Genomic DNA, 18,218 nt, shown 5'->3' with positions numbered 1-18,218 from the left:
GCTATAAAATGGATACATAAATTGCATATAATGGAATACCATAGAAATGGAAATAAATGACCCTTAATTACAGATGTCAACATGGGTGCTTCTAACAAATATGAAGCTGAGTGAAACTAGCAAGATATGTGAATATAAACATATGCTTAAAATTTATATAAAGAACAAAAAATAGCCAACTCAAAATTAATTTGGGGATAAATACATATAAAACAAATCAAAACAAAAAAATGCAAGGGAATTGCTAACAAAAAATTAGGATAAGGCTACCTCTGAGAGGGAGGGAGGAAGGTACTCTCTTTGGAAGGTCATACAACGGCCTTCTAAGTTTGGTAATGCATCATTTCTTCAGCTGGGTAGTAAGTTAAGATGTTAATTTTAATATATTTCTTTATATGTATGTTTTACACATGTCTCCATATATTTGATAAATTTCACAATTGTTTTAAAAGCCAGCTTAATTACCTACTAGCTGGGATCCATGGCTTTTCTGAACATTGCTAATAATAATACTGCCGCCTACCTCATGGAGTTGTTCTGAAGTTCAAAGGAGATAGAAGTGTGAGTGACTGTGATGGCGGATATTTTACAGAACAGGAAACATATGAGGTAAACATGTCCCTAAAGATTTCATTCTGGGTACTGCCCAGGACCACAGAATCCAGAGTGTCTAAACAGTTATTAAAGTCAAGAAGGTCCTGAGGTGTCTGTGTTCTCATTGTAGAATGAGAAATCTCATGTTCAATTCAACCCATGGGAGAACCATCATAATGAAGTGATAGCAAATTTTTCAATAAATGTGTAAATATGAGCTTTTATTGTTATGTTGTTGTAATAATCACCATAGTACTGAAAGGATCTAGAAATCATGTCACAGAAGAAGAAATTATTTGAGACCTGTTTATACTAAAATTTAGGCTAAGCGATAATAACAGTGACACAACTGTCCTCATTTTTGGGATAAACAACAGACACAGATCTATTTGTTAAGGGTTCTTTCAGAGGATGGACTGGAGAGACCGCAGGAATTTAAAAGTCAGTACCCTTCTGGTTCAATATAAGAAAGAACTTTTTGACAATCAGTCAGAGGACACACAGAATAGACTGTATGGTAATTCCCTTGCACTTGAATTATTTGGATAAAGACAGAGTTTAGCAGAGACTCCTGTATCTGATGAAAACAAGTATTTTAAAAATAAACTACGTTAAATTAAAACTACAGATAATAGGCTGGGCACAGTGGCCCATGCCTGTAATCCCAGCACTTTGGAAGGCCATGGCAGGAGGATTGCTTGAGCTGAGGAGTTTGAGACCAGTCTGGGCAACATGGCAAGACCTCATCTTTACTAAAAACAACAACAACGAAAAATCAGCCAGGCATGTGGGCATGTGCCTGTAGTCCGAGTTACTTGAGAGGCTGAGATGGGAAGATCGATTGATCGCCTGGAAGATTAAGGATGCACTGAGCTATGATCATACCACTGCACTCCAGCACGAGCGACAGAGCAAGACCCTGTCTCAAAAAAAATAAAACAAAATAAAAATACAAATAACAAAACTTTCTGTCATATTTATTTCGAAAGTTAGCTGTCCTGCTTAATATCCATCAACTACAAATAACTTAGTTTACCTCTTGGAGCCCCAATTTCCTCATCTATAATAAGATATCTTTCCTTCAAGGTTATTTGGTAAAAATCAATGTGATATATATGGAAGTTGCCTAGCACTGATGTTCCATAAGTGCTCAATCAGCAGCTATAATTTCTAAAATTATTATTAAAGGCTTCTAAACTTGTTTCTAGCTAGATAAATAAAAAATGACATCAGTACAAGGGGGGAAAAAAAACTTTCACATTTGAAAACAGCCTAAGAACTTGTATCTGTTACTTGAAGGAAAGTGGCAAAACTGATATCCCTGGATCAGTTTCTTTAAAATGTTATCAAATGGCCTCTGGTCTCCCAGAAAGTTTCCTTGAACATGCTTCATTCAGAAATCTTCGCCCATAAAAAAAATCTCTTAAATTTCACAACCACAAAGAACTTTCTAGTTTGCTGAAATAAAAATAAGACAGGAATTATGAAGATGAGTCTTAGCACAGCAAACTACATCATGTTTACTACAATAAATAAATACTCAGGCCATCAGCTTTTAAAAATATCTAAAGCTAAGAAAAAGAATATACATATACATGACTATTTTTATCCTCTGTATTTAACCTGCAGAAACCCAATCTTTAAAAAGTCAATGTCTATAAACAGGAAATGCTGCACTTCGAGATTAAACCACAGTAATTTATTATAAGTAAATAAGCATCCTACAAACAACTTCACTATAAGGACACTTGCAAATCTTTTCTTCTTATATAGTACTTTTTAAGTTCAGATTAAGTCAAGCTGTTCTCCATGAACATAATAATGGCGGAATCTCAGAGGTTTAAAATCGTATGCAGTTTACTGTAGTTATCTTTCTATTTTGTGGAAGCACTCTGCTACACTCTGGTTTTTAGCTGGGTTCTGTTTTTCACTTGAGTTTCAAAACTAGCTTCAAATTACTAGTTGATGGTGTTGATGGTCACATACTGTAATGAAGTTGGTGGATTCGCTGAAATTAAAACCAACTCCTATTTACCACCCTTCTTTTCAAGCACAGATCAATTATTTACGATCAGGTTCACCAACACTATGTTTTAGGAGGCAGTCCATCTGAAGCCAGCTATAAATAAAGTAAATAGAATTTGACCTCAAAACTTCTTGACTCCACAGAGAACTGAAAGAAGATGGGAGGGGAGAAGCAAAGGCAGAAACAAAAAAAAGGAAAGAAAAAGAATGGAACAAAAGAAGCCAACATCCAATGAGCTGCTTCTATGCCAGAATTACAATTTTACTTCATTCTTCGTCAATTTGTCATCATTTAATTATCACAACCCCATAAGGCAATATTATGTTCCTCTTATTTAAGATTGAGAAACTGCAGCTCAAAAAGACTAAATTGCTTACTGGGGCCACAAAGTAAGGAGGAAAACCAGAATTTGACGTGGAGTCTGTCTGATTCCAAAGCCTGGGCACTTATTTTCTACATCAGAAAAAATATTTTCAATGTTTTTAGATGCGAGTTGTTTAGGAATTTTTAAAACAAAAAGGAATTAAATAGTTCCAAATTATAGCACAGATAGCAGAAAACCATACACATAAGTTTTTAACCACCTCTAAGAATCCAAAGTGTAAGGCTGTCACCATTATGCATGAGATGCATGTGTAATTATAGAGAAAGAACAGGAAATCTAAAAGCAAGACAAAGACAGGGAGTGTCAAGTACTCATAGCCTCTTACCTGCTGTACTTCACTTTCTCCATTTGAGATTTTCTCAGTGTAAACAAAGGAGTTGAATATCCGCTGCAATGAAAAGAAAATGAACATGAGATTTTCTAAGTAAGTCATTTTCTATATGAGTGTGTATGTGAATAATTTGTTTACAACAAATAGAATCTAGTAGAAAAAAATTTTTTAATTAAAATGCAGTAATTTTACAGACAGAAACCCCAGTATCAGCCAAAGTCAATCACACTTATCTAAGCAATGCCCAGGCACCTCTGTAGTGAAATAAACCAGGTGTTACACTGTATTTTTCATTTTCAAAAATACATTTAATTATAGATTTCCGGAGTCCATGCCATTTTATCCAACTGGTATAATCTTGACAAAGTTGTGTTTCTCATTTAAATCCTGCACTCCCTGAATGCCGTAATTGTTTACAGACTCTAACATCTAATGCAATAAAGCTCTTTGAAAGGGATTCTTTCCATGTTCTCTCATGTCCCTGTTCAGTCCCTACCCAATATTATCTATCACCTTCGTTACTCAAGCACCCCCTCGGGAGAGTAACATAATAGGGCTTGCCAAATATGTGTGGACTTAAGAGAAGATCCAGTTCTTACATGCCAGGAAATATGACAGCTGTGCCAAGACATTAGGCCAAACTACAGCACACAAGCACACACATTCTTCTCTTGGTCCCTGCCTAGCTGGTACCTACTCCTCCATACATCGCCTCTATTTAAAATGTCTCTGCAGACTTAGGACTTTACCAAACTGTACCGTTACTGAGTAATCACAAGAGATTAACATATAACAAACTAAAGAATGAGAATCCAAGTTATGTGTCTGTTAGAGGAGAAAAAAAAAAAAAAAAATCAACAGCCTCATCATTTATCTTCAAGCTTTAAAGATACCACTGAACTCTCCAGATGAGTAAGGAGTCAGACCTGGAGATGTCAGCCAAAATTTCCTTCTTCCTTTCCATCCTGCTGCCAGGGTTTGTCAGCATCAGCATCTGGGACAGCTTCCCAGACGGCCTAACACACCTGCATGGTTGTGGTACAGAAGACAAGTGAAGCCAAGTTCATCATGCAATGTACATCTAAACAGACCAAATGAAGGAAGATCAAGCTGCTGGGGCTTAGAGGGAGGTTTTGGTCAGGAGGTGGAGTGCAGGGTGGAGGGAAGCAAACAAGCTTGAGAAGGACTAGGATGAAATTACAGTCTGGAAAATTATAATTACAAATCATGGTGCCTCCCATCATTCTCCAATGGGCCACTCATTCATTCAACAGGTGTTTACCGTCATTTTCTTTTCTGAAAATGACTCTGCCAGTAGGAAAGTTCATTACAGGTTTCTAGTAATGTTCATAATGATATTATCATTGGCTAGTATCTACTGAATACTTACCATGGCGTGGACACCATTATAAGCACATTACATTTATTTATTTAACTCTCATAAAACACCTTTGTGAGAGGCACTATTATTATCTCTATATAGATGAGGAAACTGAAGCATATTTACGAAGTGCCTAGGGCAATTCAGATATTGTGCCTCATGTGTATATTTTATTTCATATTCATTTCAAAATTACCATAGCTTTAAAGAGGAAAAACTAAGAGTCTGGGAGATTAAATAACATACCCCCGAATCACTTGGCAAGGCTGGAATTTGAACCCAGGCAATGTGACTTCAGATCTGGCACTCCTAACTCTGTTGTCTTATAAGAATTTGCTACCTGATTGCTTTACATACATTAAAAGATGCTACGGTCAGGAGCTAACACCTGAACATGATGCAGATCAACAATCCCTATGTGTAATTTCAAAATTCAAAAGGCTCTGAAAATCAAAAGTTTTACATAACACATTTGTTAGCAAAATACGAAATAGCCTGAACTTATTTGGCGGTAAATCCTAACTTGAACTGATGTGTATGTATAGTCCTTATTAAACCACTTAGTGTGATATTCATACATTTTGATGCAGATCTCAACCAATGTATTTGATTATGGGGCTCTGCTCTAGATCTCACTACAGGTGTTTTACATTCAGGGGCATTAGGATCCTAAATCCTGGAATACTCATTTTGGAAGAAGCACTAAGAACCTATAGACCTCCATTCTTACAACTCCACGTTCCCAGATCCTTGGCGGACACCTTAGTTGACTACATTATAATGCTCTTAGAGGCCTGGTCAATGTCAATACCACCCATGCCCCCCAGAATACATTCTCTATTCTCATACAATTTGATTTCCAAAAACTGTTAACTAGTGCCAACAGTACATTTTTATTAAAAGTAACATAATTCATGTAGTGACTCCAGATCTTGACAAACATAGCCAATTTCTTATTTCCTTTCTGGCAGTGATATTCCAATTGATACAGTATCTGTTCTATCTTGGCAAATGCTTCCGCCAGAGTTGATTGATGAAGGAGGCATGAACTACTCCAGATCCACCCTGCTCAAGCCAATACCCACAAAGGGCCAAATCAGATACTTCCTTCTCCTTTTTGTTAAAACAAAGGTGAATTCCTCAGTAGTAATAAAGAATATATGCCCGGAAGGGTTCGAGAGGCTGTGTTTTGGTCCCTATTTTATTCATTTATTATCTTAACAGGAGTGATTACTAATACTTTTATCTTAGTAGATCTTCTTATGACATAAGCATTTTTATATTCTTTATATCTAATAAATATGGGTGGGCAAAAGAAAATTTTAAAAGCAAGAAAGATGTTTTAAATGTGAGCAGTGGTGATTCTATAGACTACCTATTTTGTATAACCCTGTATTGACCCCAGAAGTGAAAGGGGATGTGGTAGGTCACAGTTCGGGGCTATCACCAAAGCAAAACATTTTTTTGCCCCTTCTCCTTCCTCAAGTGGTTGGGGTGTGAGATGGAGAAGAGCTTTAAGAACTTCAGTGAGGGCCGGGCGCGGTGGCTCAAGCCTGTAATCCCAGCACTTTGGGAGGCTGAGACGGGCAGATCACAAGGTCGGGAGGATCAAGACCATACTGGCTAACACGGTGAAACCCCGTCTCTACTAAAAAATACAAAAAACTAGCCGGGCGAGGTGGCGGGCGCCTATAGTCCCAGCTACTCAGGAGGCTGAGGCAGGAGAATGGCATAAACCTGGGAGGCGGAACTTGCAGTGAGCTGAGATCCGGCCACTGCACTCCAGCCTGGGCAACACAGCGAGACTCTGTCTCAAAAAAAAAAAAAAAAAAAAGAACTTCAGTGAGATGCCATTGGAAGCCAGTAGAACCTAGACAAGTAACTCATGACTTAACCGATCAGCCACAAGTGCTAGGTTAAAAGTTCAGGCTTAGGCTGGGCACAGTGGCTCATGCCTGTAATCCCAACACTTTGGGAGGCTGAGGTGGCTGGATCACCTGACATCAGAAGTTCAAGACAAGACTCGCTAACATGGTGAAACCCCGTTTCTATTAAAAATACAAAAAATTAGCCAGGTGTGGTGGCACACGCCTGTAATCCCAGCTACTTGGGAGGCTGAGGCAGGAAAATCACTTGTACCTGGGAGGCGGAGGTTGCAGTGAGTCAAGATTGCACCATCGCACTCCAGCTTGGGCAACAAGAGCGAAACTCTGTCTCAAAAAAAACAAACAAAACAACAACAAAAAAGTTCAGGCTTATGTATGTGCACAAGATCTCAAACTACAGGGTGAATTTTCACTATGCTTTAGGTCAATGGACAGTAATCGTCTTTCTTAAAATGCAAGGCCTGCTAAGCCCAGATCTCAAAGGCTTAGTACTTTTATACTTTACAGTTTCAAATAAATTATTGCATTTGATTTTCACAACAACTGTATGTGGCAGGCAGGGCAGGGGTCTGAAACCACATTATACAGACTAAAAAACTACATTTCCAAAGGTAGAAAATATATCCGAGGTAAAAAGTTGAAGCATTGAGGCCTAAATCTAGGCCTTGAGTTAAAAACAGGCATTGTATTTAGCAAAGCTATTAAAAAACAAATTCATTCATATTACCTTCTTCTTCTGCATAGCCTATCCTAATACCTGCACGTAGGAAAAAAAAATGAGCATTTGGGGATTTTTTTTTTCTATCCATTTTATTTTAAGCAAGATATATTGTCCAGGGTAATTAAAGAATCCCAGACAAAGGTTTTGTTTTTATTACTTTCTATTGCTATGTAAAATTATAAAAGAAATAGAGTATGGGGCTTTTGGAGCTTTTGATTTTAATTCAAGAGCCAGGAATTCAAAGTGATACACCTAGCTGACATTTTTGTGACTTTGGGGTAAAGATTTTCCTGATTAATAGAGGACTTGGAAAATGGAAATGCAAAGGAAAAGTTTTCCTAAAACATGAAAATGATGAGCCACTGGGCGTGGTGGCTCACGCCTGTAATCCCAGAATTATGGGAGGCTGAGACAGGTGGATCACTTAAGCTTAGGAGTTCAAGACCAGCCTGGCCAACATGGCAAAACCTCGTCTATATGAAAAAAACAAAAATTAGCCAGGTGTGATGGCACCCATGGGTAGTTCAGCTACTTAGGAGGCAGAGGTGGGAGGATCACTTGAGCCCAGGAGGCAGAGGCTGCAATGAGCCGAGATTGTGCCACTGCACTCCAGCCTGGGTAACAGTCAGACCATGTCCCCCCACCCCCCACCCCAAAAAAAAGTAAACGAAAAAGAAAAGAAAACGAAGAGCCATCATGACAGGTCTGATTCTTCAGTCCTCTTGGATGATTTGCCCACAGTAACAGGGTTAGGGTATGGGTAGGCAGGATGAGCATTCTGCTTTCTATTCCAATTTGTCACTTTCCTTTATCCCCGCTCCCCAGAGGGCTAAAGGAATCCCAGAAATCCAAACTCTTAATGTGAACACAACCCGAAAGGAGTCAGAAGTTAACTCTCCTCACTTTGCAAATCCCTGAAAATTAAGCTAAAGATACTGCCCAGCCCTGCCCATTACTCTTTCTTGTTCTTAAAATTCTTCATCAAATACTAAAACTAAAAACATGTGTTATTATATAGTGAACAGATTAAAATAGGTGAGGAGTTTTAAAATGTTATTTTAAATAGAAACATTTCACAGAATCTTCTGTTACATTTATTTCCACAATTAAAAGAAAACAAGAAAAAAATGTCTTATTCTTATGTGCATGGTAACTGAGCACTCTGATTTAGAGACAAAACTGACCTTTCTCTCATTAATACATGCACCTTGGAAAACTGGCGGTATCTTCTCAAGTTAATTATATGGATATTTATGACTCAGCAATTCCAATCCTTGGTATACACCTTGCAGGCACATGGTTGTGTGTTCCTCAAAAGACAAGTAGAGTATAACAACATTCACACAGCAAAACTACTCCTAATAGCACCTACCTAGAATACTCAAATGCCAATCAGCAACAGAAAATTAAACTGTGGTGAATTCACAGAATATTCAGTGATGAGAATGAAAAATGACTGCAACATGCATCAACATGATGAATCTCACAAACATGATACTGAGTGAAAGATGCCAGACACTAGCATACAAAATGTATAATTCCATTTATATAAAGTTCAAAACCAGGCAAAACTAATATAGTCTGTTAAAAGTCAGGATAGTGGCTATTCTTTGTGGGAGAATGAACAGAATAGGGCATAAAAGGGGCTTCCGGGATGCTGAAATTTTCTGTTTCTTGATATGGTTGGCTGCTGGTTACCGGATGTGTTTACTTTTGTGAGAATTCATCAAGATGTACACTTAAAGACTGCATTCTTCTGTATGCTATGCTTCAATAAATATACTTTAAACATACATTCTAGGTAGTCTCTCTAAAATATACTCTACTCAAATGTTTTTGTAAATACACAAATATTTTATGTATTTTTAAAATTATGTATGCATTCTTAAAAAGGAAGGGCAAGACTCTATTAACTGGGCTATTATAAAAACTCAAAGAAAAATCTAAACCCCGATCCACCATCCAGATAAAACTGGGGCTATGCTAACTGAAGAGTCACCTAGCAATTCACAGATAAGGTCTCCTGAGCCTTCCCCCAGGCAACATCTTAATTGCTCCCTCACACTTTAAGTATATATAACATTGCTTAGTTCTCCAGCTTCCCATCTAACAGTACCGTACAAATCTGAATTTTCAGCAGGAAAAGGGGTATCTTTACTGAGTTTCATCCAACCTAGATGTTCTAAAGGTATGTTACATTATTAAATCAAATCTCTTTACATATTCCTTTCTTTTATTCCTTAAGCACTGCCTCCCCGCTCTCTCCCCAAAAAAGCAGGTTCAACACAAATGAAGTTAAAAATTAGAGTCACATAATAACAATTGAATACAATTCCCCCTACCTCTACTCCGAGGGGAAGAAAAAAAAAAAAAGACAAACATGGTGTGTGTGTGTGTGTGTGTGTGTGTGTGTGTGTGTGTGTGTGTTTGTGTGTGTGTGTGCGTGCGCGTGCGCGCGCATAGGTAGCCTGCTTTCCCCACCTTGTACTGACTGCACCTTAGTTCTTCCCTCTCTCCATCCACTGACCCACCCTCCCAACCCATCATCTCCTCCCTTCCCAAATCTCCCAAATTAATTGAGCCTGCTTGACAGATGGCAAGAGAATTCCACTTTGCTGGAGCAAGGACAATTACATGTGTGTTTAGTAAGATGGTCAGTCCAGACAGTTGGCCCAACCTTCACGCCACCAACAACTCTGCCAAATTTTAACTAAATATTGAAATGAATGCTACAGCAGAATACCACAGCAAAGAAATAAATACCTTTGCAAGCCTAATGAGATTCTGTGGGTCTCCCTCCCTGATATTTGCTAAGAAATGTGGACTGAGTTTTTATTCAAAAGCTTATTCTCTTGCTATTTATGGGTCTCTGTGGCAAGCACATATGGCTGACAGTTCAGTAATGGCTTCATTCAGCTCTGGATCTGTTCCCATGATTCCAGGCATTGTGGCTAAAGGGGAGGAAAATATAGATCACCACTGTTATTGCAAGAAGTTGACCAACACTAACCACTAAAAGACAAAATGCTGTCATTTAAACAAATTTTTTTAAAAAATCACAGGGCAGGGTGTGGTGACTCACGCGTGTAATCCTAGCACTTTGGGAGGCAGAGGTGGGTGGATCACATGGCTGACATGGTGAAGCCCTATTTCTAACCAAAAAAAAAAGCACTGAAAAGGTAATTAATGAAAACTTAATTTAAGTGTTTCAAGAAATAAAATGTGTATGACTGTATTCTTCCCTAAGTATACCCTATGAATAATCTTTTACCAGGTTTGAAGGGATCCCTTCTGTCCAGATTAGACATCATCTGATTTTTACCAGACTATTTAACCTCATACTATTAAACAAATGGAAGGCCCAATAAAAATGGCATTCTCTGATGAGGCTAATTATTCTGCATTCTGAGGTCAAAAATCTGTTGCTATAGATCTTGGTCACTTTTAAAATTATTGTTATTATTTTAGAGACGGAGTCTTACTGTGTTACCCAGGCTGGAGTGCAGTGGCATGATCCTAGCTCACTGCAGCTTTGAATTCCTGGGCTCAAGTGATCCTCCCACCTCAGCCTCCCAAGTAGCTAGGACGTGTGCATCACCACTGCTGGCTAATTTAAAAAAAATTTTTTTTTTTTTAAATAAGAAATAGGATCTCACTATGTTGCTGAGATTGGCCTCAAACTTCTAGCCTCAAGCAATCTTCCCACCTTGGCCTCCCAAAGTGCTGGGATTACAGGCATGAGCCACCATGCCTGGCCTTTGGTCAATTTTTAATCTCACAATTTGTTCATTTTGGATACAGGCGGCTCAAGAAAATAGTTTGCCAAGAGTATCAAAAAGGCTACCACTAAAAAGAAAAATAGAAAGTAACCTAAGTATCCAACAATAGGAAACCAATTAAAGACTCTTCATCCAATCAAAAACATTGGGCAGCTATTAAAAGCATGTTTATATAAAAAATTTATTAATATGTGTAAAGCAGCATTTAAATATATAAATATTCTAATTTTGTGTGTGTGTGTGTGTGTGTGTGTGTGTGTATGTACTATGTATCATAATGTTGCCATGTATCCCAAGGACCTGGAATGCACTCAGGTGCTTTGCAACACATTATCTCATTTAATAATTACAACAACCTTTATAACTACGTCCTCATTTTACAGATGAGGGAACTGAGGTTCTGAGAGATTAATTTGACAAAACTGAGCATTAGTAAGTACATGGTCAAGTCTGAATACAAAGCCCGTTTTACTCCTAAATTTATGTGTAATCCCCTATGCAAAGATCATCTTTAATAGAGAATAGAGTTTAATAGAGAAAACTTATGTAACACCTAGAAGTTGACCAAAATAGTCACAGGGCTTGCCTGTAAATAATGTATATCTAAGATATATATTTTTCCTTTCTTCCCCCACAATCTTAAAATTGAATATATAACAGAGAAAGACAAACATTTTTCAGAGTTGTCAAACTCACAAAAGCACATACATCCAAAGTTACAACTAGACTCTACACCACCTCAGCTTTCTGAGGAGAAAATAAATTCAAAGGCTTATGTTTGATGCTCACTATAAAAACTACGTCTTGAATGGCACAGTAACTTGCGAGAAACCAGGGCTATTCCAGTTTATATAACAAAGGGAAATGCTTAGTTACTGAAAACCATGGCAAAGGAAGAGGCTTACATTGGGAATTTAAAACAAAATGCATCAGTGACACAATAGATGACCTTGTGCAAATCAAAGTGTATCCATGTCCCAGCTCAACAGACTTCCTTATTTTGTTTTAATGTTGCTATAAATAATGATAATAGCTAATGCTTATATAGTGCTTACTATCTGTCAGGCACTAAGTGCTTTACATAACTCATTTATCTCATAAACGAGAAGATGAATTCATATAGAGTGCACTAAAAATACTATAAATGTACTTCACACACCATTATGATAGTTATCTACTATTATTCTATTTTACTACAGTTAATCTTTTAAGACTATAATAACATTCTATTAATGATAGTTATTCTACGATAGTTGGAGGTATGGGGGGAACAAAAATACCTGTTTAGATATTTACCAATTCAATTCCCACCTCATTCTGTTTTTGTTTTCTTATCACCCAGGTGGATGGAATGCAGTGGCATGATCACAGCTCACTGCAGACTTGACCTCCCAGGCTCCAGGGATCCTCTCACCTCAGCCTCCTGAGTAGCTGGAATCACAGGAGTGCACCTGGCTAATTTTTGTGTTTTTGTTGGTTTTTTTTTTTTTTTTTTTTTTTGGTAGAGACAGGGTGTCGCCATGTTGTCCAAGTTGGTCTTGAACTCCTGGGCTCAAGCAATCTGCCCACCTCAGCCTCCCAAAGTGCTGGGATTACAGGTGTGAGCCACTGCTTCCAGCCCCACACCTCATTCTTAACATCCTCCCACCAATGACAATTTCCCTATTTTCTAAAGTTCTACAGCAAAGACTGTCTATGCTACAATCAAAGTAATATGTCCCTTATAAAACATTTGAAAATATATAAAGAAGGGAAAAAATCTGTATCTGACTACTCCATAAAACCAATATTGTTTACATTTTACTATATTTCCTTCCAGTCTTTAGAATTTCTAGGTCCTAACCCTATTGTAAGTTCCTTGACAACTGGCCCATGCCATGATTCCTTAACACAGTGGATTGTACACAGAAAGCATAAATAAGCATTGCGTATCCACTAACCTAGGCATTAAATTATACAGATCATTATTTTATTTTAGTTGAGTGCTCAACCAGCTAGCAAAAACAAGAAGATAGCCTTTCTCCCTAGGCTAAAAAATGTTCCCCTTCTCTCAACAATCTATTAACAAGTCTTTCCTTCTATTTTTCCTCCCTTGTCCTCTTTCAGCTCTAAGTATGTGTATGTGTGTGCGCATGTGCGGGCATACACACACACACACTCACGGCCACTTGGATACTTCAAATTTGCCAAAGAACTCAAATTATGAATTCCTTAGTCCGGTGGCATTTAACTTTAACACCCTACAAACCAACATGAGCTCTGAATTGTAAGAAAGCATGTGGGAGAGTCACAATTTGCTAACAAGTGTCACCTTTACAAAGGGCTGCCTATTTTGGTTCACTCCATCCCTCAAAAGAAATTTCAGGGAAAAAGGGACAGCCTGAGCTCTGATTTAGCAGGGAAAATCTAAAGCAATCATCTCAGCAAGAAGAGTTTCTAGTCTCCATCACTTGATTTCCTGTTATAGTATTCAAAACCAGGCGAGCGGGTGAGTAAACATGATCCTGGAGAACAAAGGCAGGCAAACCAAGACGGAAACACTTCCCTAAATGCAATAAAGGTTCAGAAGGGTTACTGGGTTTTTGTTGTTGTTTTGGCTTTCAAAGCACATAAAAGGGAAAAAGTCAAATAAATCAGTTCCACATGTTGGAGAGAGTCTGCTGTTAGCCAATGTAACTTGACTAAAAGTAATATTCATGACAATGCACATGGCAACCTCTCAGAAATGGAAAGTAGAGTTGCCCAAACTCTTTGCAGATGGTGCCAAATTTCCACTCCCCTATTTCCACTCTCCTAACACCAAATGCCTCCACCCCTACCCCCTAGATCTCCATTAAGGCAATTTTTGTTTCACTTTGAAAGAAAAAAAAAAAAAGAGGTATTTAGTGGCTATACATGTATTCTTGGAGGGTGGTGCTTTACATAAGCCTTCAATATTCAGTGTTCTGTGTGTACATGAATCCACACAAATGCTTAGGTCTCTGGGAATCTATCCATTAAGGACAAAGGGAACTGGAAACCTGAGATGCTTAATCTTCCAGACTTAAGTGACTGATGTTTAATTAGTGTCTCAGGCAATCAATCAAGTCCTTTCTAAAGGAGTCAGAAGCTATATAAAATATGGTCCCATACCCTTAAGAAACTCACCCTTTAGTTGGCAAGAGAAATTAGGAATAAAAAAATAAAAAGCTACAGTGAACAATGCAATACAGACTCTGGTATGAACTCAGTATGCTTGGCACAGGCCCAAGGTGCTGTCAGAGTTCAGCAGGGGAGAAACTTGGACTTGCCTTTGAGGTAGGATTTAAATAGGAAAAGAGAAAAAAAGCTTGGGTGAGAGCATTTCAGAGCATTCACTAAGAGGGTCTGGTGCTTAGTATACGTTCATAAAGAAAATATTTATTAAGCCCCACTTTGGGCCAGGTACTGTTCTAGACCGTAGAGATATGAGAGTGGGTATAACAGAGAAAAATCCTTGCCCGTTTGGACCCTACATTCTAGCCCCATTGGCCTCAACTTACAAAGGACTCACTACACATTGGCCTGCATATTTGGAAATGGGGTGTTCAAAGATAAAGACACTGTTTCTTGCCTGAAAAAGTTCACATTCTAGAGAGGCCCTGACGCCAATAATTATGATACAAAGTTATATGTGGTAATAGAAAGCCAAGCTTCGTAAGGGGCACTTTTGGAAATAAAGTTGAACTAAATGGAATACATAGACTGTGGAGGGTTTTCAAGCCGGGGAAAGGAGTTGGCTTTTATGCATGTGGTAGGCACTTAGTAAATATTTTTTTGAATGGGTAAATGAATAAATGTATATTTGCCAAGAAATAAATAGCCGTTAAAAGGATTTTTAACTGGGGAGTGACATGATAAAATAGGTGCTTTAAGAATGTTTATATTCCACATGCTCACGGCCAGGCACCCACTTTCCTAAACTGTTCCTAAGCCTTTTCACAAAGCAAAAAATGCGGTCCATTTAGAAATCCATTAGCATCCCAAGGGTCTGTGACAATTCTAAGAACCAAATGAACTGCATTATCTTCTAGTATGATGCTTGAGAGGCTCTGACGTGGAGTTTCCCATGTGTCTTACCTCCTCCAAAAGATTACAAAGTTCAGGCCGGGCGCGGTGGCTCAAGCCTGTAATCCCAGCACTTTGGGAGGCCGAGGCGGGTGGATCACGAGGTCAGGAGATCGAGACTATCCTGGCTAACATGGTGAAACCCCGTCTCTACTAAAAATACAAAAAACTAGCCGGGCGCGGTAGCGGGTGCCTGTAGTCCCAGCTACTTGGGAGGCTGAGGCGGGAGAATGGCGTGAACCCGGGGGGCGGAGCTTGCAGTGAGCCGAGATCGCGCCACTGCACTCCAGCCTGGGAGACACAGTGAGACTCCGTCTCAAAAAAAAAAAAAAAAAAAAAAAAAAAAAAAAAAAAAAAAAAAAAAAGATTATAAAGTCCTCTGAGGGGCAGTTTTATTCAGTCTTGCAATCCCTATAGCACTTGCAGGGAGTAGTGTTGGAGAAATGAGACTGAGAAATACTTGTTCAAAAAATAATTTTAAAATAACTTAATGGAAAACAACTGTTGGGGTTTAAAACACAGTTGCAATGTTGCATTCTGAGATGAAAATTAGTTTTCAACACTTCAAAATATGCTACTAACCGTGAGGCTGTTCTGGATGTTTTTCCGAAGAAATGTTCGTTTATATCACGTCCAAAGAGAGAATTTTCATAAATACAAGTCTAGTATATTCCTTTATTCAAATAAATACCTTTTCAGTACAATCATGAAATACAGAAAGCATAAATCAAAACATCACAAAACCTAAATAAGTAATAATATCAAATTGCAGCTCTGTGCGAACTAGCTCTACAGTCTGGTGAAGTCATTTAGCCTCCTCCCTAGGCTTAGTTTCCCTCACATAAAAAACAGGAAACTGGGTTAGATTCTATAAAATACCGTGAACCTAAAATTTCTACTCTACCATTGTGCTAGAATTTTACTGACATGCCAATTGCTAGACTTTTGAAAAGCTACTAATGCTAACAGTCTTTCTATCATATGATGTCACAAGAAAATTATATTTGCTGACTTACATTGTTTAAAAATAATTATAAATACATCTCTGAAACTGCTGCAGGGGGGAGTACCCAAATACTGATGCAATGAATGTTTTAAGATTAAAATTTAAATAGAATCAATCTTGAAAATGACGAGTTTAAATGTGGAAATTGAAGCCATGAGTCAAAGCAGTTAGCCTTTATGGAATAAATGTGACGCTAATATGATTACATAAATGACTCCCAGGTCCTCCTGACTGTATCGTTTTTCAGGCTCTCACAGCCAGGGTGCCTGTCACGCATATCGAATGCCATGGTAACAGCCCTTGCCTGTAAAGGCTGCAGTACCACATGCCATGACTTTCAACAATAATTATTAACTAACATCTTGACTGAATGATGGCTTTCTGGACTCAGATGCACAATATAATTTTAATAAATAAATAAATGCTGGGTAGAAACTTTCTTAAGTTTTTAGGGTTAAAAATAAAATAAACGTAAAACGGGGAGTTAAAAAAAATCTTTGCCACTTACCAACAGGGTGGCCTTGGAAAGGTTAGATTTGTCTCCATTTCCTTATTCATAAAATGTAGGTGATAACAGGTACTTCACTGGTTTTTGTGAGGCTCAATGCAAGTATAGCACTTATTTCTTGCATATAGTAAGAGCTCAATAAATAGCAACTTTTAAAAACTCTTCAAAAAGAACACGTATTCACAGAAATAATCATTTGGGTCCCATTCCTAATGATAAGAACTCCTCCAAATCAGCATTTCTGAAGCCTTCGGAAGTGATAAGACTTTTGCAAAGCTATACATTCTCAGGAAATGGCTGTGATATTAAAGATCCAGCTGTGACACTGGTAGCTCCCAGTGCCTTTATAAGCTCCGCTCCCAGCCTCAACAAACTGGCCATTTCAAGTTCAAGTTGGACCCTTGAGAAAGTGATTTTTCCCCATTTGTAAGACCTGATGGGAACATCTGTCTGAGAACAAGTCAAATCTCCAGTTTACTTTAGCCCAAGGCTTTGGACGTACATGCCAAGGAGGCCAAACTAGTAAACATAAGTTCTGAAATACGTTGAAGAGGTGCTGGTCCCTCCCAATCTAGCACTGCTCAACAAACAATTTTTTTCGGGCAGGGCGACATAAGTACTGGGTGAGGGGAAAACGCAATCATCGGCTATCCTTTAAACAGAATAGGAGGGCTGGTCTCAGACACCTTCCCAGAGCTAAGCAAGCAGAGTCAAAAAAGATTAACCCCCTTTTGGTGCTGTCACTGAATATTTACTTTCACATCATGCTGCAAATACAGTGACCCTCACAGAAGGCAAAAGGACTCCTGCTCACCTAGAGAGGCAGTCTAGTATGGGGACAAAGGTCTGGGCTTCGGATCTTCCAGACTTCAGGTATGTCAGATGTGTGTAACCCAGAACAAATTATCCAAAACGTTTGAGCCTGTTTCCTCACAGGAATTTCAGCAACATGCCTCCAATCCCACAGAGACAGAATAGATATATCATAGCCACCTATTAGGTTTGCTCTTGGGATTAAATGGCATGACCAGCTAAGACAGCATCTGGTATACTGTTTTTGCCCAATTAAGTGTAGCTGGTATTAAAACTGTTGTGGTTTTCTCCAAATATCCAACATCCAGTGTTAATCACCCATACATGTTCAGTAAATGTTAAATGACTAAATAAAAGATTTGGTACAACTACTCATTTGACAGAAGAGGAAATCAAGCGTCCACGAGGTATGTGATAAGTGACCAACCAGAGGCAGGACTGAATACTTCTCCTAACTCTCAGCCTCCCACCATTAAATTTTTTACCATGCTAATTCCTCACGCAATTTTCAAAATCTGGCTGTACTGCATACCAAACTAGAAACTAAACGATATTTATCTACCCCTCAATGCCAGTTGGAATGGAAAGGGAAAATTTATTATCCCACCAAACTACTGAACAAGGACAAACCAGAACATCAAATTATTCTCCCCACCAAGTAAATATTTAATTTGGCTTGAGTTCCTGGATGGGAGCATGGTG

The 18,218-nt window shown here is 38.4% G+C and overlaps 1 protein-coding gene across 2 annotated transcripts in view; it reads right to left on the bottom strand.

Annotated features, from left to right (window-relative positions):
- Positions 1–18,218, bottom strand: part of CACHD1 (cache domain containing 1) — a 228,052-nt gene that overhangs the window by 143,821 nt on the left and 66,013 nt on the right. For both annotated transcript variants that reach the window (XM_025358566.1, XM_025358567.1), the window contains exon 2: positions 3,331–3,393. In XM_025358566.1, coding sequence (XP_025214351.1) covers positions 3,331–3,393 — 63 coding nt within the window. The remainder of the gene's footprint in view (positions 1–3,330; positions 3,394–18,218) is intronic.

Source organism: Theropithecus gelada, chromosome 1 (assembly GCF_003255815.1).
Source record: "Theropithecus gelada isolate Dixy chromosome 1, Tgel_1.0, whole genome shotgun sequence".
In the NCBI taxonomy this organism is placed as follows: Eukaryota; Metazoa; Chordata; class Mammalia; order Primates; family Cercopithecidae; genus Theropithecus; species Theropithecus gelada.
The sequence above is the reverse complement of the archived record's forward strand: the minus strand, read 5'-3'. Positions and strand labels throughout refer to the sequence as shown.